Source organism: Thermobia domestica, chromosome 14 (genome assembly GCF_964235325.1).
Source record: "Thermobia domestica chromosome 14, izTheDome1.hap1.1, whole genome shotgun sequence".
NCBI classification, from domain to species: domain Eukaryota; kingdom Metazoa; phylum Arthropoda; class Insecta; order Zygentoma; family Lepismatidae; genus Thermobia; species Thermobia domestica.
The window spans coordinates 87,238,375-87,264,907 of NC_137467.1; the positions used below are offsets into that span (position 1 = coordinate 87,238,375).

General features: G+C 36.9%; 2 protein-coding genes across 2 annotated transcripts in view; one reads left to right on the top strand and one right to left on the bottom strand.

The window, feature by feature from the left end:
• The window catches only part of LOC145670250 (uncharacterized), a 33,991-nt gene extending 10,707 nt beyond the window's left edge, over positions 1-23,284 (top strand). The window contains exon 2 of the mRNA XM_081738662.1: positions 21,196-23,284. Within this exon, the coding sequence (XP_081594788.1) occupies positions 21,370-23,019 (1,650 nt within the window). The 5' untranslated portion in view covers positions 21,196-21,369 and the 3' untranslated portion in view covers positions 23,020-23,284. The remainder of the gene's footprint in view (positions 1-21,195) is intronic.
• Positions 1-26,533, bottom strand: part of Gycbeta100B (guanylate cyclase soluble subunit beta-1-like) — a 207,036-nt gene that overhangs the window by 149,150 nt on the left and 31,353 nt on the right. The gene's annotated exons all lie outside the window — the stretch shown is intronic.

Consider the following 26,533-nt stretch of genomic DNA (forward strand, 5'->3'; position numbering starts at 1 on the left):
AACCACTCACATCGAAGAATTAAAAACAGCGTCTTCCACGATTTTTACACCCTTAGAAAATGTTAATATTTCATTTTGTGCCCTCGCAGAAATTCAGAAATGAAAATGTCGTATTATGATTAACTTGGAACGCCACTAATTCGTATGGAAGAATTAATAACACCAGCATCTTCTACAAGTTTTGCACCCTTAGAAAATGTCGATATTTCATTTTGTACGCTGATAGTTAATGAGAAATTCCAAATTCAAAGTGTCGAATTAGCATTAACTTGGAACGCCACCAACTCGTTTCGAACAATTAACAACATTAGCTTCTTCTACGAGTTTAGCACACTCAGAAAATGTCGATATTTCGTTGAGAAATTCCGATTTCAAAATGCCGAATTATCATTAACTTGGAACTTAAGTAATTTGTAATATGAAATAACAACAACGTGTTCTATGACTTTCGTACTCTCATAATATGTCGATATTTCATTTTTGCCCTTACAGTAATGAGAAATTTTAAATTCAAAACGCCGAATTACCATTAGCTTGGAACGGCACTATTCCGTAATGAAGAATTGAGAACACCAGCGTCTTCTGTGAGTTTTGCACTCTTAGAAAGTGTGGTTATTTCATTTTATTCCCTCACAAGTAATGAGAGATTTTAAAATCAAAATGCCGAATTACCATTAGCTGGGAACGCTACGAACACGTTTTGAAGAATTAATAACAGAGGCGTTTTCAATGATTTCTGTTCCGTCAGAAAATGCTGACATTTTGTTTGGTATCCTCACAGTTAACGATGAATCATGATTCAACATGCCGAAACTAACGGTTAGAATACAGTAAAATAACATATTACAGCAATAGGATAGTTTAGTAATGAATAATAAATTAAACTGTGCTAACAGGTAATCGTAGACACCTCCGGAAATATTTAATAATAGGATAGTTCATTATAAATTGTTAAAATGTGAACAAATATACTGATGATCTAAATCATATCATTATTAGCAGTAAATAGTTGACATTAATGTGAAAATTTATAGTCAGAAATGAGAGGGGTAAAATAATGAAACGATATAGGAAAACATAATCAAAGTGCTGATAATATATTATTATTTTTGTGCAAATACATTATATTAACATTCCATATTCAACAATAGTAAATAAAATAACACAAAACAACTTTACTTTGGGTTACATTTGAACAAATTGCGACCAACATTTAATCTGTTGCATAAAGTAAAACAAGGAATTTTAGCCTCTGTTCAAGAGTGAAAACAGTTCATTCCTATTCCCACTTCCTTTGTAAAATAAGATAAAAAGGTGAGGAGAAAATTGCTGGAGAATTTTAAAAAATGGAAATGATGCTAAAAAATAAAAATTATTGAAAAGGGAGCAATCGTGTTAACCTGTCCAAAAAGTATGCAAAAGTCTATTTTGCTTCACTTTCAGACGCGAAACGCATACTTTGAACTCTTGCTATGGAAATATGTATACCCTGTGGAGAGGTTTAGATCTAAAAAAAAAAAAAAAAAAAAAAAAAAAAAAAACTTTTTGTTAATATTTTTATTGAGACTCTAACCCTTGGTTATTGCATGGGTGTATGGAAACCATAGCCTATCACAACATTGACAAAATCAAAATTCCACTCGACGTTCTTAGCGCTCTTAATACACATCGAAGAGAGGTGAGGGTATCTGCCTATTGTGTAATAAATTTTATTCTAAATGCGATTTTTATAACCGAAAAAATAAGGACAAATAAAATTGTGTTCAAAGTTACTCACTGTTGCATTTACCGTAATTATTTGTTTGTCCTTATAGATTAATTGTTGTCCTTAAAATATTTTCTTTATGTCCATTACTTATTCCCCCTGTTTTGTTTGTTACCGCTTCTTAGCATTACTGTAGAAAGAAAAACAGAAAACAGTGTAAATTTTTGGGTCTAGATAACGTTGTGCGAAATGTGATCTGGGGGCATATGCATATGTTATCCCCAAATCTGGTTCTGTATCATAAAAGAGTTGAGACAAGATGATGATGTGATGAAAACAGATAATTTAATTTTGATATAACACGAAATTCGATGTATTCAAACAAAGCATGCAGAACATTGAGAATTAATTTTTAAGATGAAGTTCCACATACGATGAATGATTGTATAGAAGCCACCGTCAGAAATAAATGCCAGATTCTATTCAGGATGAGCATCAGTTTAAATTCAATGTAGGTAAAATTATTATTGTTATTCCATAAATATACCTGTTCCTAAAATAATAGCGACAAAGAAGGCGCATTGTAGAAATCACGTAGGCGACGACGGGACAAGGAAAAAATATTAAACGTTTTGAATTTGGAATTTCTCGTTAATTCTGAGAGTACAATATCATATATAGACATTTTCTGAAGGTGCAAAAATCATAAAAGACGATAGTGTTCCTAATTTTACAATACGAATTATTTGCGTTCCAAGCTAATGCTAATTCGGCATTTTGAATTCGGAATTTCTCATTAACTGTGAGCTCACAAATTGAAATATTGACATTTTCTGAGGGTACAAAATTCGTAGAAGAAGCTGGTGTTTCTAATTCTTCAGTACGAAATAATGGCGTTCCAAATTTATAGTAATCGGCATTTTGAATTCGAAATTTCTCATTAACTGTGAGGGTACAAAATGAAATATTGAAATTTTCTGAGCGTGGAAAATTTGTGGAAGACGCTAGTGTTCTTAGTTCTACCAAACGAGCTGGTGGCGTTCCAAGTTAATTGTAATTCGGCATTTTGAATTAAAAATTTCTCGGTAACTGTGAGAGTACAAAATGAAATATTGGTATTTTCCGAGGGTGCAAAACGTACTCTACCTTATGGCAGGCTTCGCTTCTGTGGAAAATTTCGTATTTTGAATTTTGAATTTTTGAAATGTTATTTTCTTGGTTACGGTGATGGTACAAAATTTTTGAAAAAGGGTGCAAAAGAACGAGATGATAATGGTACTGTTAAATCTTGAAAAAAAATTAGTGGCTGAAATACCATTAATTTAGACCACCATTTTGAAATTTGAATTTCTCAGTAATGCAAAGGGTACAAAATTTTTTAATCAAGGTGCAAAACGGTGCAAAATGGGTGCAAAACGATTAAATATAAAACAATGAATTATGGGGTGGTGGCGTTCCAATTTAATGGAGCTAAACTCACTCGATGTCAATTATCTTGCGTCCGCTACGAGGAAAGTACTGTGGCTCTGTGTTATAACTTTCTTCCTTGATGCAAATAGCCCCAAGCTTAATCTCTGGACAAGTAGGGTTATGATGGACAATATCATGTCGACATTTTTCCTCTTTCTTAGAGTATATTCATTTTCTTGCATATTCTTGTTCCAGAAATTAGATCCTAATCGTAGCAATTCACTATTCTGTAACCATTTACCTTCTTTAGTCCATGGATATAACATAATGCATTAAACTATAAGTTTTCGCTTACTTTCATTTTACCAGCTACGCTTATTCCCTTCTGTAGTTATTATCACGCATTACACTTGCACAATTCGTCACCATCTTCATTATGAACTTTACAGTAATTTGTTATGCGGTTTTACCTGTTCTTCTTCATAACCTCAAATGCATAGCGTGTAACAGACCCATACATAATTAAGTATAATGCTTCTCTCATAAAGCATTGCTCTTATCTTACCTTTAATAATTAAATTAATTGTCTTAATCCTCTTCTTCTCCTACAACCGAAGGTTTCAGCTGTAATCTAATTTTAATCTATCAAACTAAGGTTGTAGGATTTTCTCTGAGATTTTTCTAAATTAAGTATATATAACTGGTAGGATTGATATTCTTTATTTACATAATAAAAGGACAAATATACATATATACATATTATCAAAATTCTGTCATCGACGTTCTTTCAGCCCTAACTAATTAACCTTTGTATCTTTTGATTAAAAAATATCTTAATCGATGCTTGAATGTTTTAATATCTGGGTGCATCCCAAACACCACAGATTTCCAACTTTACTCGGAAACCCGCTGTCCGCCACTTCGAACAAGCTTCGAGCGATGCCCTACTTTTATCAAGAAAGCCTGACTACAACTTTCCAAAAAAAAAAAAAAAAAATTAACCTTTCATCTATGACACCCACTTGTGAACATAGAAGGTTAACTTCCTTAAAGAGAACACCATCACTTAGGTCTTCTCTGGCCTAAAGAAAAAATATCTGATACTTCAATATATTAGCAATTTGAATCTCAGAACTCAGTTAAATCAACGCTTCTGTATAGACCATCACTCAGGCCTTCCCTACATGAATTTATTTCAAATTAATATTTCTACAGCCATCACTTATACCCAGAGAAAATTTCTTCTCTCTGCAACTATCATCATTTAGATAGTTCCCTACAAGAATTATTTCAAATTAATATTTCTACGGCCATCACTTAGGCCTAGAGAAAATTTCTTCTCTCTGCAATTATCCTCATTTAGATATTTCCCTACCAGAAGACAGAGAAATTCAAAAGGACATCACTTAGCCCTCTTGACCATCTTCTAAAAAATTACAACTGAACGCCTTCTTTTATATGGTCGGTGGACGCTTTACTTTCTCTTTTTTATGAAGTTTATATTTTCGCTAAATAAAAGAAAAGCTTCGGTAGGTAAAGCCTCCGAGCTTCTAGAAATTCATTCTAAAATTTTCTGCCACCAAATATTTGAAAGCTAAAAGAAAAAAAGTACGTTAGAGAAAAAAAAGTTAGCACAAACTATAAACAGAATTCTACACACAAGTTATCCTCTAAAATTATATATATATATATATATATATATATATATATATATATATATATATATATATGTGTGTGTGTGTGTGTGTGTGTGTGTGTCTGGCCGCACCTAATAAATTATATATAGTCTTATTAATTAAATCATAAAATTAACATATAATTATGTATAAAATATATTTAATTGTTTTTACCTTATTACAACAAACCAGTAAGGGCGAAGATACGTCCTTACATAGCTCCGGACAAACAAAAAAACAAAAATTAAGAATATATCTTATTCTTTGGAAGTCCACTGTCTCTAACTGTCTTTCTTAAGATTTTTCACTACACCTTTTTTATTTTTAATATCACAAAACACACTCACAAGATATTAATTTCAACTATAAGGCTTATTTTAGCCTAGTCTAAAAGTCTCGAACTGTTTTTTTTCATTTCATTGAGCTGAGCGAAGGGAAGCTCTTATACTCGGGTTAGCCGTTTGGTTGTCCGCGAACTCCTCCTAGACCGTTTGGCCGATCTCAACCAAACTTAGCACGCTGATAGAGTATGTCGTGCTGAGTGACAACATAGGTCGAAATAAAAAATCCGATGTACCATCGAGGAATAATCACCGAAAAACGCTTACTCCTAGACCGTTTGGCCGATCTGAACCAAACTTAGCACGCTGATAGAGTATGTCGTGCTGAGTGACAACATAGGTCGAAATCAAAAATCCGATGTACCATCGAGGAATAATCACCGAAAAGCGCTTCCTGATTACGTAGTTTAAGCTCGCTCAGCTCATTTCATTGCGATCGGGTATGTCCATTGCATTCCTAGTTTAAAAAGAATAAAAACACAAACACCACAGTTTTCACTAAAGACTGAAACGAAATCTTGCTTAGAAGTGGAGTTCTCTCACAGCACTTTTTTGTCTTCCGAGGGTCTTTCCTCCTCTAAGAATTTCCCAGGAGTCGGTGGAAGTCCATCTAAATTTATGTCTTCTGCGAATATAGGCAGCACATCCTGGTCATCATCTTCAACCCACTGTTGACTCTTGGAGGATGTTCCTGGCATGGGATGTACCTCCATGATTTCTTCTTTTTTAATTAATCTCAGCTCGGCAAGGGTGCAGTTCTTTGGATCGTAGCCTTTTCGTTCAGAAATTTGGTTAAATTTCCTTTTCCTACCCCTTTCTGCCTTTTCATTATCGACGTGCAGAAGCAAGGGTTCGTACGGGTTGTCTTCTCTAGGTCTACAAGAAGCATAGACCGATCTCTGCTTCGGAAGTGGTTTTTTGAACGTTGAGTTCCTCTCTAAGAGTATACTTTAGATCTTCACACTAGGTTGTCTAATACAAAACTAAAACTTCTCTAATTTTTTCCAATTTTGTTTGTCAAGTTCGTACAATAGGAATTATATGTATATAACCTTTCTCATAGGGTATGTTTTCCTCTCCGAAAAAGGAAGTTTTATTTTAGGGTCTTTCATCCCCCTCTCCTTCATTTCCGGCGTTCTCATACAAAATCTTCTCTCTGCTCCGGAAGATGTTCGCTGAAAGACGGCGGTTTTCAAAACGGTTTCATTTGGTCGGTATGTACTTTTATGATCTTGCCTGTAAATATGTTCTTAGGAAAAAATGTGTTCATGGCTAACTGTTTCTCCAATAAATAGGGACCTAAATATTTTGGTAACATCGCGCCAGATATGTTTTTGGGTGCACAAGACAGACGCACTGCCTTGACCCAGGCCTTTTGTCCTGTTTTGAAATGATGTTGTTTTCGACCCTTGTTGTAAAATTTCTTTGAGGCTTCATACTTGTTCCTTTGTGTTAAATTGGCACAGTCCCCAAGCCGACTTCAATTTGTTTTTAAGCTCGTCTACAGATTTTAAGTAATCATGTTGAATGGCCTCATGTACTCCTTCACTGGTCTCAGACATATTGTAAGGAAATTTAACCTCCCTGCCAAAAGTCAATTGAAACGGAGAAAAGCCAGTCGCCGAACAAGTTTTTGAATTCAAAGCAAATTCTAATAACTTTATATCTTTCGACAAGTCACTGTGTTTTCGTTGTATATAGAAATACTTGTTTTGATTTCCTTAACCCAAAGTTCGCTTTTATTAGCACAAGCTCTATAAGCTGAAATATACACAGCTTTTGCTCTAAGCAACTCTAATGTTTCCTTCCACAGTCTACTTGTAAATACAGCATGATTATCAGAAATGACAAACTGATAGAAGGAATTGTCACAAAAAAAATTATTAGACAATCAGCTACTGTCTATGATGTTACTTTTCTAAGAGGGAAAAATTTTACTAATCGAGTGAACGCATCAAGGATTACTATACAAAAAACGTGTCCCCCTGTACTTGATCTAATTAATGACCCTAGGGCATCAATATACGCACATTGACCTGCCTTCCCCACGAGCGTGCTAGACATAAATCCGTATTTTGCTTTACCAGCATCTTTAAAGATACTACAAGCGACGCACGCTTGTGAGAATTGTTTAATGTCTTTGAACATCGTCTTCCAATAATATTTCTTTCTTATTTTCAAAGGAATATCCTTAAAATTTGGGTGCCCAGAATATTTCTTATTATGGGTTACATCACATACCACAGCTCTCAACTTAATAGGAAGCCAAATGACTTCTCGACTTAAACCTCTGATTTTAACAGTTTTCATCAAAATTCTGTTTTTTTTGCAATGAATGCTGTTCTCGCTAGGAGTTTAAGTTTCTTTCTCTTTGCTTTGCTGAAACTTGAAACATCATTCTCCAAATTAATTGTGATAAGACTTCATCCCCTTCTTGAAGTTATCTAATTGCTTTACTGTCAACTAAAATGTCTTCTGTGTAATTTTCTTGGTCTTCTTCACTCCCACATTTTTGGTGCCTGCTGCCATCTACAGACAAACAGAATGGTAGCTCTGATAGCATACTAATCTTGTCATCCGGCTTAATCACGATATTTCCACTAATTCTTTGTTTTTGCATTCTCCCTTTCTGTTTGATTTTCTGTTTGAAGTTTTTCATTCTTCTACTAAATTCAAAATCAATAAATAAATTCTCTTCTTTTCTAAAATCATCGTAGTTCATGAGGGAACCATCCTTATCTTGTATTTTGAAGTATCCTGTATCATTATCGGATTCCAGTGGATATTGTTCATTAGCAACTTCCAAACCTTCAAATTCCATAGGCTCTGTGTGTCCACTTTCAATTCTCGAGAGATAGTCTACGTACAATTTAGCTTCTCTTTGTACTTCAAAATAACTGGAAATCTAGAAATTCTAGCCATCCATCTTGTTAAAATATCAGTTAGCTTAGAAGACTTAAGCATTGTAAGTAATGCCTCATGATCAGTATAAATGATTATTCTCGGTGAATGTATCAGATACAATTCAAATCTCTCAACTGCTAGCAGAATTCCTAGTAATTCTCTCCATGTTGTACTATAAACTTGCTGTGACGGTGTTAATTTCTTTGACCCATACTCCACTACGCAAAGCTTTCCTTCCTCATTCTTCTGTGCGAGGAAATAGTCAGAACTAACAGCTGAAGAGTCCACAAATAAACAAAATTCCTCCCCTATCCTAGGAATTAACAATTTCTTATCATTTAGTTCCTGAAGAGCATTTTCGAGTTTCTCTTCCCACTTAAAACGATTATTTTGCTTTAGTAAATCTCTCAAGCATGTCGTTATTTTAGCCATATTTCTTATATTCTGACGAAAATAAGAAAAATATCCAAGCAATAATTGTAATTCCTTTCTCGTTTTCGGCCTCTGTATCTGCTGAGTCATCTTTTTCTTCTCTTCAGTACAAGACAAGTATCCCTGCTTTACTTGGAATCCTAAAATTTCATTTGTTCTGCAAAAAATAATGCCTTCGATGGACTGACAGTTAAATTCGCTTTCTTGAATCTTTCCAGTACATCCTGCAAGATTTGTAACATTTCTTCTTTGCTTTCAGTAGAATTACCAACTCGTCGTAAAAAGCAATTACTTTTGTGTAATATAGTTCACCTAGAACTATCTGTATTAGTTTATTTAGAGTACTAGGCATGCCTGTGAGGCCATATACTCCTCGGATATATCGGTACACTCCTTTGTGAGTTATGAATGATGTATACTGACGGTTCTCTGGAGATATCATAATATTTGCATATGCATAATTTAAATCTAACTTAAGAAAATATTTCCGATTTCCTAAATAGCTTAATGCTTCAAAAAGTCCCGGAATATTCGTCGGTTCCTTCTCGTGGCTAAATTTAACCTACGGGTATCAAGAACTAATTTGAACTTGCCACATTTCTTTCTATGTAATATAGGACAGCTAATATAATTAGGAGATATTGTTTTTTCTATAATTCCTTGTTCTTCCATCTCGTCCAACAATTCGGACATAATTCTCCGTTTTTCCTCCGATAAAGGCCGTAACTTCGAATAAAATGGACTTGTATCTTTTAATGTAATGGAGTGTTGAATAACATCCGTCAACCCTGGTTTTTCAGAAAATACATCTTTATATTTATAAACAATTTCCCTGAACTGCTTCATTAAAGCGGGTTCTAAATTAACTTTATTGATCATTATCTCAATATCAACTGTTTTATTTTCTTCAATGAGGTGTACTTCACTCTCTGTTTCTTTCTTTACTGTTTCCGGGGAATCAAATAAACAAACAAGTGTTTCTCCATTGTCTATGCTCCAACCATTTGATTTTAAATGTATTGACAAGTCCGCTTTTGCAATAAAACTTCTATCAACAAGGACAGATTTTATCAGGTTTGGGACTATGTGAAAGGTTTGTCGAACAGTATTACCATAAAAGTGTACATATACTGTCATGGAACCGTTAGTCTTCGTAGAACCAGAAGCTAACAGGATTTCAAAAGAATTCTTTTTTATCTTTCCCCCTCTCTTCTTCCACTTTTCAGCTATCTCAGGGGTAATACAAGAAATACTGCTCCCAACGTCTATGTACATAATTCTTCGAACCCAAGAATACGACATCTAACCAGAGGTTCCCTCAATTGTTTTTGAACTACCGTCTTCTTGGAAGACGGTTCGTGTCCCCGTTTTTTGCAAAAGTTGTCACGTTGTTTATGGTGCTTTTCCGACCTGATCCTCGGACCTTTTTTTGTAAAACCTCGTGTGAATGACCACTCCCTTTCTTCTTCCCGGCTGAGGTTACTGGGGAAAACAGACCCCCTGGCGTTGCTTGCCTTCATTCTTCTATTTCTAGTTGTTGACCTACAAGTGTTTGTATTGTCGAGGTCATCAGCTTCATTGGGTTGGGCAAAAGGAGTGATTTTATGTTCATTTTGAAACCTCCAACCACCCTCTCTCAAGTGTAATGAAATTCCCATCTTCATTATCAGATCTGCCAAACATTTGATTGGTATATTTATGTCCTGAAGAACGTAGAAGCTATGTCTAAATCTACCCTTTTCCACGCAGAAAGAAGGTGTTATGATGCCAATACTCTTCGTGTGGCCGCTCGCTAGAGAGATTTCTAGCACCTTTTTCTCAAAAGTACCCCTCTCCTCCTCCATTGGTTAGCCACAGACTTGCTAACTAACGAGATAAAACTACCACTGTCCAGATATAAACATTTCTTAGCCCGATAAAAATATCCATACAAATAGAGTTGGAATTCTTTCTTAACAGGATTTCTCCCGTACAACACAGAAGCTGAAACTGTTTTTTTTATCTTTCCTGCTTTTTCTTTTCAGGACATTCAAAACTTTTGTGATTAAATTTACGGCAAAGTTAACATTGAATTCTCTTTTTCTCTTCCCGTACGCTATTATTTTGAACGTGCTCTTTTTTGTTTTTATTAAATTTTGCCGGATCCAACGCTGAAACAGCAACTTGGGACGTATTCAAGGAGTCTGTTTCCTCTCTCTTTGTAATTGCCGCCACTGAATGAGAAGCCGTGATATTTACTCTTTTAGCCTGCTGCAAATAATTGTACTCTCCTAATAAATAAGACTGAATCTGTAAAGATTCCATCTCTAATTTCTTCAAGGACTCAAATTCCTGTCCATGAAGAAATTATCTAAATTTAGGATGCGATTTGGATATTATCTTAGTTATTTGCTCTTTCTCTGTCGGCGGATTTCTTAGGCGTGAAAACAGTGTTGCCATATCTCTGACGAATTTTGCCAAAGATTCATCGGGATTTTGTAAGGTGCATTTCGCCAGCCCCACACCTTGGAGTTTCGAAAAAAAACCTATGCCAATCGTTTGTGCTACGTTTGTGCCGGAATGTACCGCAAAAATTTTCGTTTGTGCCACTTCCGGTACGAAGTTATAAGGGTTTTAAAGTGGGGGGGATGGAGAAACGGCAGCCTCAAAACTTGGAATTTCGAAACAAAACCTATGGCAATCATTTTTGCTTCGTTTGTGACGGAATGTACCGCAAAAATTTTCGTTTGTACCACTTCCGGTACGAAGTTATAAGGGTTTCCAAGTGGGGGGCTGGAGAAACGGCAGCCTCAAAACTTGGAATTTCGAAACAAAAGGTATGCCAATCGTTTGTGCTACGTTTGTGCCGGAATGTACCGCAAAAATTTTCGTTTGTACCACTTCCGGTACGAAGATAAAAGGGTTTTAAAGTGGGGGCTGGAGAGATGGCAGCCTCCAAACTTGGAATTTCGAAACAAAACCTATGGCAATCGTTTGTGCTACGTTTGTGCCGGAATGTACCGCAAAAATTTTTGTTTGTACCACTTCCGGTACGCAGTTATAAGGGTTTTGAAGTGGGGGGCTGGGGAAACGGCAGCCCCCCCACCTAGGAATTTCAAAACAAAACCTATGCCAATCGTTTGTGCTACGTTTGTGCCGGAATGTACCGCAAAAATTTTCGTTTGTGGCACTTCCGGTACGAAGTTATAAGGGTTTTAAAGTGGGGGGGCTGGAGAAACGGCAGCCTCAAAACTTGGAATTTCGAAACAAAACCTATGGCAATCATTTTTGCTTCGTTTGTGACGGAATGTACCGCAAAAATTTTCGTTTGTACCACTTCCGGTACGAAGTTATAAGGGTTTCCAAGGGGGGGCTGGAGAAACGGCAGCCTCAAAACTTGGAATTTCGAAACAAAAGGTATGCCAATCGTTTGTGCTACGTTTGTGCCGGAATGTACCGCAAAAATTTTCGTTTGTACCACTTCCGGTACGAAGTTAAAAGGGTTTTAAAGTGGGGGCTGGAGAGACGGCAGCCTCCAAACTTGGAAATTCGAAACAAAACCTATGCCAATCGTTTGTGCTAAGTTTGTGCCGGAATGTACCGCAAAAATTTTTGTTTGTACCACTTCCGGTACGCAGTTATAAGGGTTTGAAGTGGGGGGCTGGGGAAACGGCAGCCCCCACCTAGGAATTTCAAAACAAAACCTATGCCAATCGTTTGTGCTACGTTTGTGCCGGAATGTACCGCAAAAATTTTCGTTTGTACCACTTCCGGTACGAAGTTATAAGGGTTTTGAAGTGGAGGGGCTGCAGAAACAGAAGCCTGCAATCTTGGAAATTCAAACGAAAACTATGCTAATTGTTTGTGCTACGTATGTGCCGGAATGTACCGCAAAAATTTTCGGTTGTACCACTTCCGGTACGAATTTGTAAGGGTTTTGAAGTGGCGGGCTGGGGAAATTGCAGCTCCCCCACCTAGGAATTTCAAAGCAAAATTTATGTCAATCGTTTGTGGTAGGTTTGTGCCTGAATGTACGGCAAAAATTTTCGTTTGTACCACTTCCGGTACGAAGTTATAAGGGTTTTAAAGTGGGTGGCTGGAGAAACGGAAACTCCTACCTTGCAATTTCGAAACAAAACCTATGCCAATTGTTTGTGCTACGTTTGTGCCGGAATGTACCGCAAAAATTTTCGTTTGTACCACTTCCGGTACGAAGATATAAGGGTTTAAAAGTGGGGGGGCTGGAGAAACGGCAGCCTCAAAACTTGGAATTTCGAAACAAAACCTATGGCAATCATTTTTGCTTCGTTTGTGACGGAATGTACCGCAAAAATTTTCGTTTGTACCACTTCCGGTACGAAGTTATAAGGGTTTCCAAGTGGGGGGCTGGAGAAACGGCAGCCTCAAAACTTGGAATTTCGAAACAAAAGGTATGCCAATCGTTTGTGCTACGTTTGTGCCGGAATGTACCGCAAAAATTTTCGTTTGTACCACTTCCGGTACGAAGTTAAAAGGGTTTTAAAGTGGGGGCTGGAGAGACGGCAGCCTCCAAACTTGGAAATTCGAAACAAAACCTATGCCAATCGTTTGTGCTAAGTTTGTGCCGGAATGTACCGCAAAAATTTTTGTTTGTACCACTTCCGGTACGCAGTTATAAGGGTTTTGAAGTGGGGGGCTGGGGAAACGGCAGCCCCCACCTAGGAATTTCAAAACAAAACCTATGCCAATCGTTTGTGCTACGTTTGTGCCGGAATGTACCGCAAAAATTTTCGTTTGTACCACTTCCGGTACGAAGTTATAAGGGTTTTGAAGTGGAGGGGCTGCAGAAACAGAAGCCTGCAATCTTGGAATTTCAAACGAAAACTATGCTAATTGTTTGTGCTACGTATGTGCCGGAATGTACCGCAAAAATTTTCGGTTGTACCACTTCCGGTACGAATTTGTAAGGGTTTTGAAGTGGCGGGCTGGGGAAATTGCAGCTCCCCCACCTAGGAATTTCAAAGCAAAATTTATGTCAATCGTTTGTGGTAGGTTTGTGCCGGAATGTACCGCAGAAATTTTCGTTTGTACCACTTCCGGTACGAAGTTATAAGGGTTTAAAAGTGGGGGCTGGGGAAACGGCAGCCTCCCCACCTAAAAATTTCAAAACAAAACCTATGCCAATCGTTTGTGCTACGTTTGTGCCGGAATGTACCGCAAAAATTTTTGTTTGTACCACTTTCGGTACGAAGTTATAAGGGTTTTAAAGTGGGTGGCTGGAGAAACGGAAACTCCTACCTTGCAATTTCGAAACAAAACCTATGCCAATTGTTTGTGCTACGTTTGTGCCGGAATGTACCGCAAAAATTTTCGTTTGTACCACTTCCGGTACGAAGATATAAGGGTTTAAAAGTGGGGGCTGGAGAAACGGCAGCCCCCCACCTAAAAATTTCAAAACAAAACCTATGCCAATCGTTTGTGCTACGTTTGAGCCGGAATGTACCTCAAAAATCTTAGTTTGTACTACTTCCGGTATGAAGTTATAAGGTTTTAAAATGGGGGGGCTGGAGAAACGGAAGCCTGCAACCTTGGAATTTCGAAACAAAAACTATGCTAATCGTTTGTGCTACGTTTGTGCCGGAATGTACCGCAAAAATTTTCGTTTGTACCACTTCCGGTACGAAGTTATAAGGGTTTCAAAGTGGGGGGCTGGAGAAACGGCAGCCTCCAACCTTGGAATTTCGAAACAAAACCTATGCCAATCGTGTGTGCTACGTTTGTGCCGGAATGTACCGCAAACATTTTCGTTTGTACCACTTCGGGTACGTAGTTATAAGGGTTTTAAAGTGGGGGAGGGCTGGAGAAACGGCAGCCTCCAACCTTGGAATTTCGAAACAAAACCTATGCCAATCGTGTGTGCTACGTTTGTGCCGGAATGTACCGCAAAAATTTTCGTTTGTTCCACTTCCGGTACGAAGTTATATGAGTTTTCAAGAGGGGCTGTGGTAACGGCAGCCCCGCACCCAGTAATTTCGAAATGAAAACTATGCCCACTCTTTGCACTACTTTTGAACAGGAACGTTTCGCTAAACTCTTTTCTGTACCACTTCCGGTACAAAGATACGAGAGTTTCAAGCTACGGGGCTGCCGTTTTGATGCCCCCTCGGAATTTCGAAACGAGACCTATGCAAATCGTTTAACATCATTTGTGTCGGAATGTATCGCAAACATTTTTGTATGTATCACTTCCAGTACAAAAGTATGACAGTTTTAACTAGGGGCCTTCCGTTTCCAGAACCCCCCATCTTGGAATTTCGAGATAAGACTATGTCAATCGTTTGTGGTACGTTTTTACCGGAATGTACCGCAAAAAAAAAAAAAAAAAAAAAATTACGTGCCTGAAGTTGGCCCCCCACCTCTCCCAAATCACACCAAACGTTGCACATCGTTAATGCATCGTTAGTGCACGTTAGTGCATTTAGAACTAACGTTAGTGCTATCAGCGTTTACGAGATATTGAAGATTTTGGTTTGGGACCTACTTCATATGAAGTTAGCCCCCCACCCATCTTTATGCAGACAGATTTTCACTAAACTTAGCGCATCGTTAGTGCATCGTTAGTGCACTTAAACACACTAAGCACTACCGTAAGTGCTACCATATTTTGGGATTATTCAAGATTTTCGGTGGGGGGGCCAATTTCAGAAATATCAAATTCTATACAAATAGAGGTAGAAACATGGAGTTAACGGCAATCGTTAGAGCGTGATTAGTGCACTTAAATGCACTAAGCACTAACGTTAGTGTTACCACATTTTGAAATTTATTCAAAATTTTTGGTGGGGGCAACTTCAGAAATATCAAATTCCATACAAAGTGTCAGTATTTTCAGGAATCAGTAACGAATGCACTAATTACTTTGTTAGTGCTTGAAGAGGGCGCAAATTCACGCTGACCACGAAAGATATTTTACTTGTAGCACCTACACTAATTAAGCACTAACGGTAGGGGTTGGTGCACGAAGAAGCACTAACGATGCACTAAGGATTGTACTGGAAATGATCATTAGTGCTTTTTAATTTGGCAGAAAATTGACACAGTGAAAAACTCCCCTTAAATTTCTTATGTGAGTTTCCTGAGATGTAACTGGCCATAACTACACTAATAGTGAAGCACTAACGAAAACAGCTCTAATTTTTTCATTATTGGTTGAAGTGGGGCGCCAAGTTCATGAAAGCTTCCAATGTTTTTTTTACTTGTAGGACCTACATTAATGAAGAACTAACGTTAGGTGTTAATGCACTAAGAAACACTAACGATTTCAGTAGAAGAGGTCATTAGTGCTTTTGATTTTGGCGGAAATTTGACGCAATGAAAAGTTCCACATGAATCTCTTATGGGATTTTTGTGGCATATAATTGGCCATATCTACATCAATAGTTAAGCATTAACGGAACTATGAGTGTTTTGCAGAAGCGCTAACGATACATTTACGAATGGACTTATTTTTCGTTACTGTTTGAAGTGGGAACCAAGTTCACGCTGGCCCGCAAAGGTTTCTTACTTGTAGCACCTACACTAATGAAGCACGAAACTTAGGTGTTGGTGCACTAGGAAGCACTAATATTACAAGGAAAGAAAACTTTCGAATTTATCGTGAACTTAGCCCCCACTACAAGCACTAACGAAAAAATTAGTTTTATACGTTAGTGCATTGTTAGCACTTCTAGAAGATACAAGTAGTTTCGTTAGTGTTTCACCATTAGTGTAGAAATGGCCAATTATAAGTCTCAAAACTCCCATAAGAAACACATGGGGAATTATTCATTGTATCAAATTCCCATCTCATTCAAAAGCACTAATTACCTCTGTTAGTGCAATTGTTAGTGCATCGTAATTGCTTCTTAGAGCACAAACACCTAACGTTAGTGCTTCATTAGTGGAGGTGTTACAAGTAAAAAAACCTATGGAGAAGTCAGCGTGAATTTCGCACCGACACTTTAAGCACTAACGGAAAAAACAGTCCAATACGTTAGTGCTTCTAGAAAACACTAACAGTTTCGTTTGTCCTTCAATATTAGTGTAGTTATGGACAATTACATGTCACTAAACTCCTATAAGACATTTATTGGGAATTTTTAATTGCATCAAATTTCCGCCATATTCAAAAGCACTAATGATATCTTCTAGTGCAATTGTTAGTGGTTCTTAGTGCACCAACCCCTAACGTTAGTACTTCATTAGTGTAGGTGCTACAGGTACAATATCTTTGGAGGGCACGGTGAACTTGCGTCAACTTCAAGCACTAACAAAAAATTAATGCCATTCAGTAGTGTATCGTTAGTGCTTCTAGAAAGCACTAAATGTTTGTATGAAATTTGATATTTCTTAAGTTGGTCCCACCAGAAATCTTGAATAAATCCCAAAATATGGTAATGCTAACCTTAATGCTTAGTGCATTTAAGTGCACTAACGATGCAATAACGATTGTCTTTAACTGCATGTTTCTACCTCTATTTGTATAGAATTTGATATTTCTGAAGTTGGCCCCCATCTAAAATCTTGAATAAATCCCAAAATATTGTAGCACTAACGTCAGTGTTTAGTATTTTAAGTTCACTAACGATGCACTAACGATTGCCGTTAACTCTATGTTCCTATCTCTATTTGTATAGAATTTGAAATTACTGAAGTTGCCCATCCCACCGAAAATCTTGAATGAATTCCAAAATATGGTAGCACCAACGATAGTGCTTAGTACGTTTAAGTGCACTAACGATGCACTAACGTTTGCCATTAACCCCATTTCTATCCCTATTTGTATAGAATTTGATATTTCTGAAGTTGACCACCCCACCAAATTTCTTGAATAAATCTCAAAATATAGTAGCGCTAACGTTTGTGCTTAGTGCGTTTAAGTGCACTAATGATGCACTAATGATTGCTGTTAACACTATGTTTCTACCTTTATTTGTATACAATTTGATATTTCTGAAGTTGGCCCCCCACCAAAAATCTTGAATAAATCCCAAAATATGATAGCACTAACGTTAGTGCTTAGTGCTTATAAGTGCACTAACGATTCCCCTTAACTCAATGTTTCTATCTCTATTTGTATTGAATTTGATGTTTCTGAAGTTTGCCCCCCACTTTAAAACTATTATAACTTCGTACCGGAAGTGGTACAAACGAAAATGTTTACGGTACATTCCGGCACAAACGTAGCACAAACGATTGCCATAGGTTTTGTTTCGAAATTCCAAGTTTTGAGGCTGCCGTTTCTCCAGCACCCCCACTTTAAAACCCTTATAACTTCGTACCGGAAGTGGTACAAACGAAAATGTTTACGGTACATTCCGGCACAAACGTAGCACAAACGATTGCCATAGGTTTTGTTTCGAAATTCCAAGTTTGGAGGCTGCCGTTTCTCCAGCCCCCCACTTTAAAACCCTTTTAACTTCGTACCGGAAGTGGTACAAACGAAAATTTTTGCGGTACATTCCGGCACAAACGTAGCACAAACGATTGGCATAGGTTTTGTTTCGAAATTCCAAGTTTGGAGGCTGCCGCTTCTCCAGCCCCTCCACTTTAAAACCCTTATAACTTCGTACCGGAAGTGGTACAAACGAAAATTTTTGCGGTACATTCCGGCACAAACGTAGCACAAACGAATGCCATAGTTTTTGTTTCGAAATTCCAAGTTTTGAGGCTGCCGTTTCTCCAGCACCCCCACTTTAAAACCCTTATAACTTCGTACCGGAAGTGGTACAAACGAAAATGTTTACGGTACATTCCGGCACAAACGTAGCACAAACGATTGCCATAGGTTTTGTTTCGAAATTCCAAGTTTGGAGGCTGCCGTTTCTCCAGCCCCCCACTTTAAAACCCTTTTAACTTCGTACCGGAAGTGGTACAAACGAAAATTTTTGCGGTACATTCCGGCACAAACGTAGCACAAACGATTGGCATACATTTTGTTTCGAAATTCCAAGTTTTGAGGCTGCCGTTTCTCCAGCCCCCCCACTTTAAAACCCTTATAACTTCGTACCAGAAGTGGCACAAACGAAAATTTTTGCGGTACATTCCGGCACAAACGTAGCACAAACGATTGGCATACCTTTTGTTTCGAAATTCCAAGTTTTGAGGCTGCCGTTTCTCCAGCCCCCCCACTTTGAAACCCTTATAACTTCGTACCGGAAGTGGTACAAACGAAAATTTTTGCGGTACATTCCGGCACAAACGTAGCACAAACGATTGGCATAGGTATTGTTTCGAAACTCCAAGGCGGGGGGGGGGGGGGGGCTGGCGAAATGCACCTGATTTTGTATTTTCTTAACAATCTGTGTCTCTATTTCCTGATTGTACTCAAAAGAAAAATTTTCCTAGAAAACTGTGTTTAAAGCTCGCGTAGTTATCGAAAGGTCTACGGAATTTGTACCAGCGTCCCGTTTCCTTTAACAATATTTTCGGAAGAACCTGATCCAGAACGTTCTTTTCACTTATTTTTTTCTGTTTTACAAATTCATCTACCGCATCTAAAAATTTAAACGGACATTCATTTTTTGAACCAGAGAATGTTGGAGTAGATAACTTAATATCTATAAGATTTTCTACTTTCCCGCAATTACACTGTTCTTCACTTCTACTTTCATGATTTCTAGATTTTAATTTTCTTATTTCTTCTAATAGACTGTCCAGGCTAGTTTTCTGCTTCCGGTGCTAAACCCAAAGCACTCTTGAGTTCGTCTAAACTTATAGAATTCTCCATCTTTCCTCTTTTAAACCTACCAGATCTCAGTAACATAAAGATTACTATTCTATTTCTTCTGTTCAATTCCGGCTACGAGCCCCCATTTATGTTATGCGGTTTTAATTATTCTTCTCCATAACCTCAAATGCATGACGTGTAACAGGCCCATACATAATTAAGTATAATGCTTCTCTCATAAAGCATTGCTCTTATCTTACCTTTAATAATTAAATTAATTGTCTTAATCCTCTTCTTCTCCTACAACCGAAGGTTTCAGCTGTAATCTAATTTTAATCTATCAAACTAAGGTTGTAGGATTTTCTCTGAGATTTTTCTAAATTAAGTATATATAACTGGTAGGATTGATATTTTTTTATTTACATAATAAAAGGACAAATATACATATATACATATTATCAAAATTCTGTCATCGACGTTCTTTCAGCCCTAACTAATTAACCTTTGTATCTTTTGATTAAAAAATATCTTAATCGATGCTTGAATGTTTTAATATCTGGGTGCATCCCCCAACACCACAGATTTCCAACTTTACTCGGAAACCCGCTGTCCGCCACTTCGAACAAGCTTCGAGCGATGCCCTACTTTTATCAAGAAAGCCTGACTACAACTTTCCAAAAAAAAAAAAAAAAAAAAAAAAAAAAAAAAAAAAAAAAAACTTTCATCTATGACACCCACTTGTGAACATAGAAGGTTAACTTCCTTAAAGAGGACACCATCACTTAGGTCTTCTCTGGCCTAAAGAAAAAATATCTGATACTTCAATATATTAGCAATTTGAATCTCAGAACTCAGTTAAATCAACGCTTCTGTATAGACCATCACTCAGGCCTTCCCTACATGAATTTATTTCAAATTAATATTTCTACAGCCATCACTTATACCCAGAGAAAATTTCTTCTCTCTGCAACTATCATCATTTAGATAGTTCCCTACAAGAATTATTTCAAATTAATATTTCTACGGCCATCACTTAGGCCTAGAGAAAATTTCTTCTCTCTGCAATTATCCTCATTTAGATATTTCCCTACCAGAAGACAGAGAAATTCAAAAGGACATCACTTAGCCCTCCTGACCATCTTCTAAAAAATTACAACTGAACGTCTTCTTTTATATGGTCGGTGGACGCTTTACTTTCTCTTTTTTATGAAGTTTATATTTTCGCTAAATAAAAGAAAAGCTTCGGTAGGTAAAGCCTCCGAGCTTCTAGAAATTCATTTTAAAATTATATATATATATATGTGTGTGTGTGTGTGTGTGTCTGGCCGCACCTAATGAATTATATATAGTCTTATTAATTAAATCATAAAATTAACATATAATTATGTATACAATATATTTAATTGTTTTTACCTTATTACAACAAACCAGTATGGGCGGAGATACGTCCTTACAAACTTTCTCCAAGGAAGGGCATGATCCCATCCTGGTAACGTTTGTAATATTAAAGTGTCAATATGTCAAATTGAATTTATAATTTAAAATATTGTATGATAACAACTACCAATCGAATCATCAATACTTACGAGGCTTAATCACTGCGAAATTAAAATACTGCTAATTTTACAGTAATTGTGTGATATCTTCAAATAGATAAAAGATAATCGAAATGTGGAACAAGAGCACCCTAGATAATATTATCTTACATGAGATACCGTTATCACGAGTTACCTAGTAGCTTTCTGTTTGCAGCCATTTAGAAACGCCAAAATAAATGCCGATTTTCAAATTTGCTGGAAATAGAAAGCAGGTAAGTGACTCATGATAACGGTATCTCATGTAAAATAATATTGTTTAAAGTGTTCTTGTTCCACATTTCGATTATCTTTCATCTATTTGAAGATATCACATAATTACTGTGAAATTAACGGTATTTTAATTTTGCCGTGATGAGCCCTCTTAAAAAGAAATATTGTTTATGTACTTTTAGTGTTAACATTACTTTCCTATAAGGTTGAGGCTACCTCATTACTAAGGTTACTTTTTGGTCTTGCATTTCAGAAATGAAGACATATTTCTAATAAATGGTGTTCTACCACAATGGCAAATATCACACATGTTAATATTGTGCCACATGTTAATATTGGCGATTCTTCAGACAAGCGAATACATGGCTGAGTGTGGCAAAGGCAGTTCTATTGCACATGAAAAGTGTACATAAGTTAATTGAAACTAATGCAAATGGAGCGTCAAGCTGACCAATTTTGTTTAAGAGGATCCTACACAAGAAGGGAAATTCTATACAACTCTTTTCCCTCTCCAATTCCTAAAACCGCAATGTACACCAACTTAGTAAGTCTCCCTATGAGGTATGTAATCCCTCCTGTGAAGTTACCAACTGTGTCGAAACCTTTTTATATGACCCGGCCAGCCGATGATGTTACTCGCAAACCAAAAAAGAAGCGAAAAAGAAGACGACGCAGACGGAGGAATACAAAGAAAGAAAGTGGAGACCCTGTAGTTGATTTTAGTTCTGATAACGAGAGTGTTTCTACAAGCAGAATGATTTCTTCTGCTGCTAAACTGTCCCTTACAACTGTATTGAATAATCTTCTGAACTGCTGTACTTTTATATCTTATTTTGAATCTTCTGCTGTGAATCAGGCTGCAATATGCTACAACAACGGATTAGATCTCCAAGAACTTTATACAAAACTTACGTCATCTCCGGTTCACAGTCTCTCTATAACAGTTGTATTAACAACACACACATTTCCTCGTCGAATAGGGTCCAAAGAAAGTAATATATCTCCAGTGCTAGCATGTTCCGATAAATCACGGCTCCACCATGTTTTGGAGTACACTAATGTACCTGTTTCATCAAGGAATGGGCTATCAACTCAAGCATTGTTGACATATTCACCTGCAAGCCAGTTGTTGGAGCCTAAGGAACAAAGAAAACATTTGAACATAATTGCGTTTAAAATTCTGTCTCGCCCTGAAGCACCAATTTCAAGAACGATGGTAATAAGCTGCTTTGGGTGTTCGTCTTATAGACTCCCAAAGAAATTCATTTTACATCCTGGAACAAAAACAATTATTAAATCGGAATCTCAAAGTTTGTCTAAGCCAATAATACCGGCTAAAACTGAAAGCACTGACTATATTTTTGAATCGAAAAACGGAAACTTAGAAATGGAACAAGGAGTTAATACAATTGTGAAGTCGTTGTCACTTGGCAAACTATCTTCCACATGTGTGAGTTGCCACATTGAAACATCAAATACAAAGAATGGTGTAGTCGATAAAGGAAGAGTTCATTTGGAACAAGTAATGAGAAATTACAGTCAAGTGGAAGTGTCCAGTAATTTCTCACAAAATGAAACCAAAGAACTAAGTAAAAATATAGAATGTTCCATAGCACTGATTGAAACAGATGAAACAGGAACAACTGTTGAAATAAATCTTGATGAAATACCATCACGACTTGTGCGAAAAGTTTTTAAGGAAATGTACAGTATCAAAAAGCTGGTAAACAATAAGATAAATAAGAATGTTAAAAGGATTATAAAAGATTGTGGACGAAACAGTGAAATTATCAAAATTCTTAATGTGAGTGAATCTTTAAAGGTTAAGCTCCACTTACAAGTAGAAAAAACGTGTCAACGTATTTTCAAAGACTTCTTTCAAGTGTTAACGTGTTCACACTTAAGCTTAAACGAAAGGATGCACGTGGTACACAAAGAATTTAGAAGTTGTAGGATATTTGTTGAAGAACAGGTTTACAAAGAATTTAAAGCCATTGTTCCTTCTGTTTCAAAGAAGATTCATTGGTTCAGAAGATTTCTCAATTCACCACTGTTTTCTCCTCCATTTGTCGTATGATTTGGATTGGCACAAAAGAAATATTTGAAATTGATTTTCTACAATCGTAATATGTTCGGAAAATGGAACCTAGAAGACATGAAATAATGCATGTATATCTACAAATATTTAGAAATGTTATAGGATGGTTATAGTCATCTAATGGTCAACAGGATGGTTATAGTCATCTAATAATAATAATACTGATTGTAATTTTTCCATTCTTTTAACTAGAACCAGATAGTTGGAACTGTGGCAATAAACAAATAATAATGAAAAAAGATAATGCCGATTTTGTCCACTTCATGTGTGTTAAACTGTAATTCATAAGCGAAGTAACTTGAAAGATTAAAAAAGAAGTAACTATATTTACTTACTACAAAACACAACTTCCTTCCTTTGCGTTATTAACTACAGAATTAGCGCAAAAATAAGATGCAATGGAAAGTAGGGATGCATTCGAGTCGAGTCGAGTCGAGATTTAAGCCTGTCTCGACTCGTCTCGAGAAAATGTCTCGACTCGTGTCTCGACTCGAAAATATGTTTCTGTCTCGACTCGTGTCTCGACTCGACAGTCTCTGTCTCGACTCGACTCGAATTCGAGTCGAGACGTCTCGAAATTCGAGTCGAGACAAAATGTACGAGTTAAAATATACGCACACATCAGCCAGACCATCATGACTACCTACCTAATTGTCAGTATGTCGACTTTTGGCATGGATAAAAACGGCGACACGTCTTGGCATACACGCAATGATCCTTGATAGGTCGCTGGAGAGAGCTGGCACCACATGTGCTCACTCAGGTCACCTAATTCCCGTAAATTCCGGGAAGGGGGGCGATGTGTTCTGACGTCACGTTCAATCACATCCCACAAGGGACATCACTCAAATGTCCGGCTCCAATTTCAATGAAACTTTTTTTGCTGATAGAAGGCATGTATGCATCATTACTTGTGATGACAAATTTTTGCCATGGTGCATGTTTTCTATTTTTTTTAATTACTTTTAAGGGTTGTGATGTGGTTATTAGAGATTACTACAGAAGTCCCTTACTACCCTTTGTAAACGGAGCGTTAATGAAGAAAAGTGAAGAAAAACCATGTGGATACATGTAAGTCCTGGGGGGAAGTCGTATGGTAGATATGACCTTGATGGCAGCCATTTTGAAATCCGCCTTTTTGAATTAAGGTCAAGTTTTCAAAATGGGAATAGGGTAATATGATACATAATTTCGGGCTAGAATTTAATTAGAAAAATAATGGCGAGGTTAGTTTTAAGATACACCCATTTGGGGGAAAGTTACAGGCATATTAATTGTTTTTACTTACTGTGTGCGTAAGTCCCTTCTTACTTTCGTCTCAAGACCTGTAAATCGATCGCAACGGCAGAGCCCGGTTTCGCACTAGTGTTTAGAAATCTTTAAACTCACTTGAGGCAATATTTGTGGATTATTGTATTGTATTCTGCCTTTAATTAAATTTGAACCCACTTCATGATCTTGTGTCAAGTATCACTAAAAGGGAATTTCTGTTTTTATGGAGAACGTAAGCATAGCAATTATAAAAGGTGAGTAAGGTGCGTATGTATTTATAAGAAAGTTTATTTTACGAGTCTTTTGTAGTTCCGCCAACCTATACTTTAGTTTTTTTTTTTCAAAATACTCATATCTCATAAATAAAAGAGCTATTATAAAATCTCTTACCACTATTCTTTAATACTTATAAAATTTTATTTATTGTAAAAGCACTGGCGAGATATTTCTTACCGCCCACTGAAATAATGGTGGAGCTCCTTCGTGGCTAACGGTTAGCATACTTGCCTTTGGCGTGGGAAACCTGGGCTTGATTCCCGGTGGGAGTTCATGTGGTTCGGATTCCACGTTAATCAGTAGGTCCACGTCACACATAGCCTCGCTGCTGAACGGGACGTTAAACTCAGAATCAATTCAACTCAAAATTATGGTTTTGACTTTATTATGATGTCATTAGTTTAAACGCCCAACTGCCCAGTAATTATAAACATTGACTACATTATAAAATTGTAATTTGTGACGACTAAAATATCAGAAATTAAAGATTATTCTTTGGGTTTTGGAACATTTTGAAAAATGTGAAAAACTGGTACTGCACCGATACAACACACCTTTTGGATTTGTCATTGTGTAAAGTGATACAAACTAAAGAAGAATTACAACTTTATGAAATTGTATTAGGACTTATTATTTAGAAATAAACACCAAATAAGTGTAATAGTTCATATCCGTATCAAATACCAAGTTTATGATGAATCAACTACACAAAATAGGATCCTAAAACGCTCATTGCAATTTGTTCCATCCTTCAGTCGAACCAGGAACTGAAACATAAAGAGTGACATTTTCTTTTTAAAGATACTTTGTCCAGCTAAGTATTGTGAAGGTTTATGTCAGTAGAAGGAATTGCATTCCATTATACAAACGCAATTTCACAACTTTATGTACACATTACTAAATATCGAACACCCTTGTCCATATGATTAGCGTACGCGTCTTTGGTGCGGGAGACCTAGGTTCGATTTCCGATGGGAACTCCTGTGGTTCTGAACCCACGTTAATTTGTAAGTTCACGTCTCATATAGTTTTGATGCTGAAAGGGACACTAAACTCTAATCTAATACTAAATACAAATATTTAAAGAAAAATGATGACGCACCAAGATGACGTGAATTTGGCTATCAAATCCATTTTGTGTTTTCAGTTATTTTCTAGTAGTATTTTTTCTAGGCATCCTTTCAAAAGACAGTGATGCAAATTTCGTAACTGCGAATTCCTGTTAGAAGCCATGAAATTACGATTAGATGCAAAATTTCCCGTCCACTAAAATAGATACCGTAAATTTACAATATCTAACAATAAATAATTTTGAAAGATATCGCTTTCGAGGGAAAAAATGAAGTGAAATCTTTGAGTTTTACGTCCCACGGTTATGGCGGTTAGGCTAAAGGAGAGGGGTGATGATGAGAAATTAGTGAAATCGTGGAATGAAGCAAGTGGGAGGAACGGAAGAACCCCGAGGAAACCCACGCACACGGTGTTTGTCCACCACAAAGTTCACTTGGTGTGAGCTGGGATCGAACCAGGGTCCCCAAGCACCAGAGGTGAACGATCTACCACTGAGCCACCGCGGCCCCGCTTTAGAGGGGCCATGACTTATAGTTGAGCTCATTCTCGTAGTATGAAAGGCATTATTTATAATTGTGCATGATAGGATCACAAACAAAATTTAAAAATATTATGTGCACTTTCTTTTAACAAACATTATATTGTCTTTTATGGTGTGGAAGGGAATGTTATGTTCGAAAACAAAAGTCCTTAACACGATTCTTGTTGCTACACACTGCATGTTCCTAGCCACAGAAAAGATGCAGCGATAGGTAGGCTATTTTTTAATTGCTTTACATTAGCTTGATGTTTCAAGTCTTTTGTGTGTTTCTGAAGTTCACTTTTACCACAAAAGAGCTCAATATTAACATGTCTTACATAGCTTTGGTTCGAT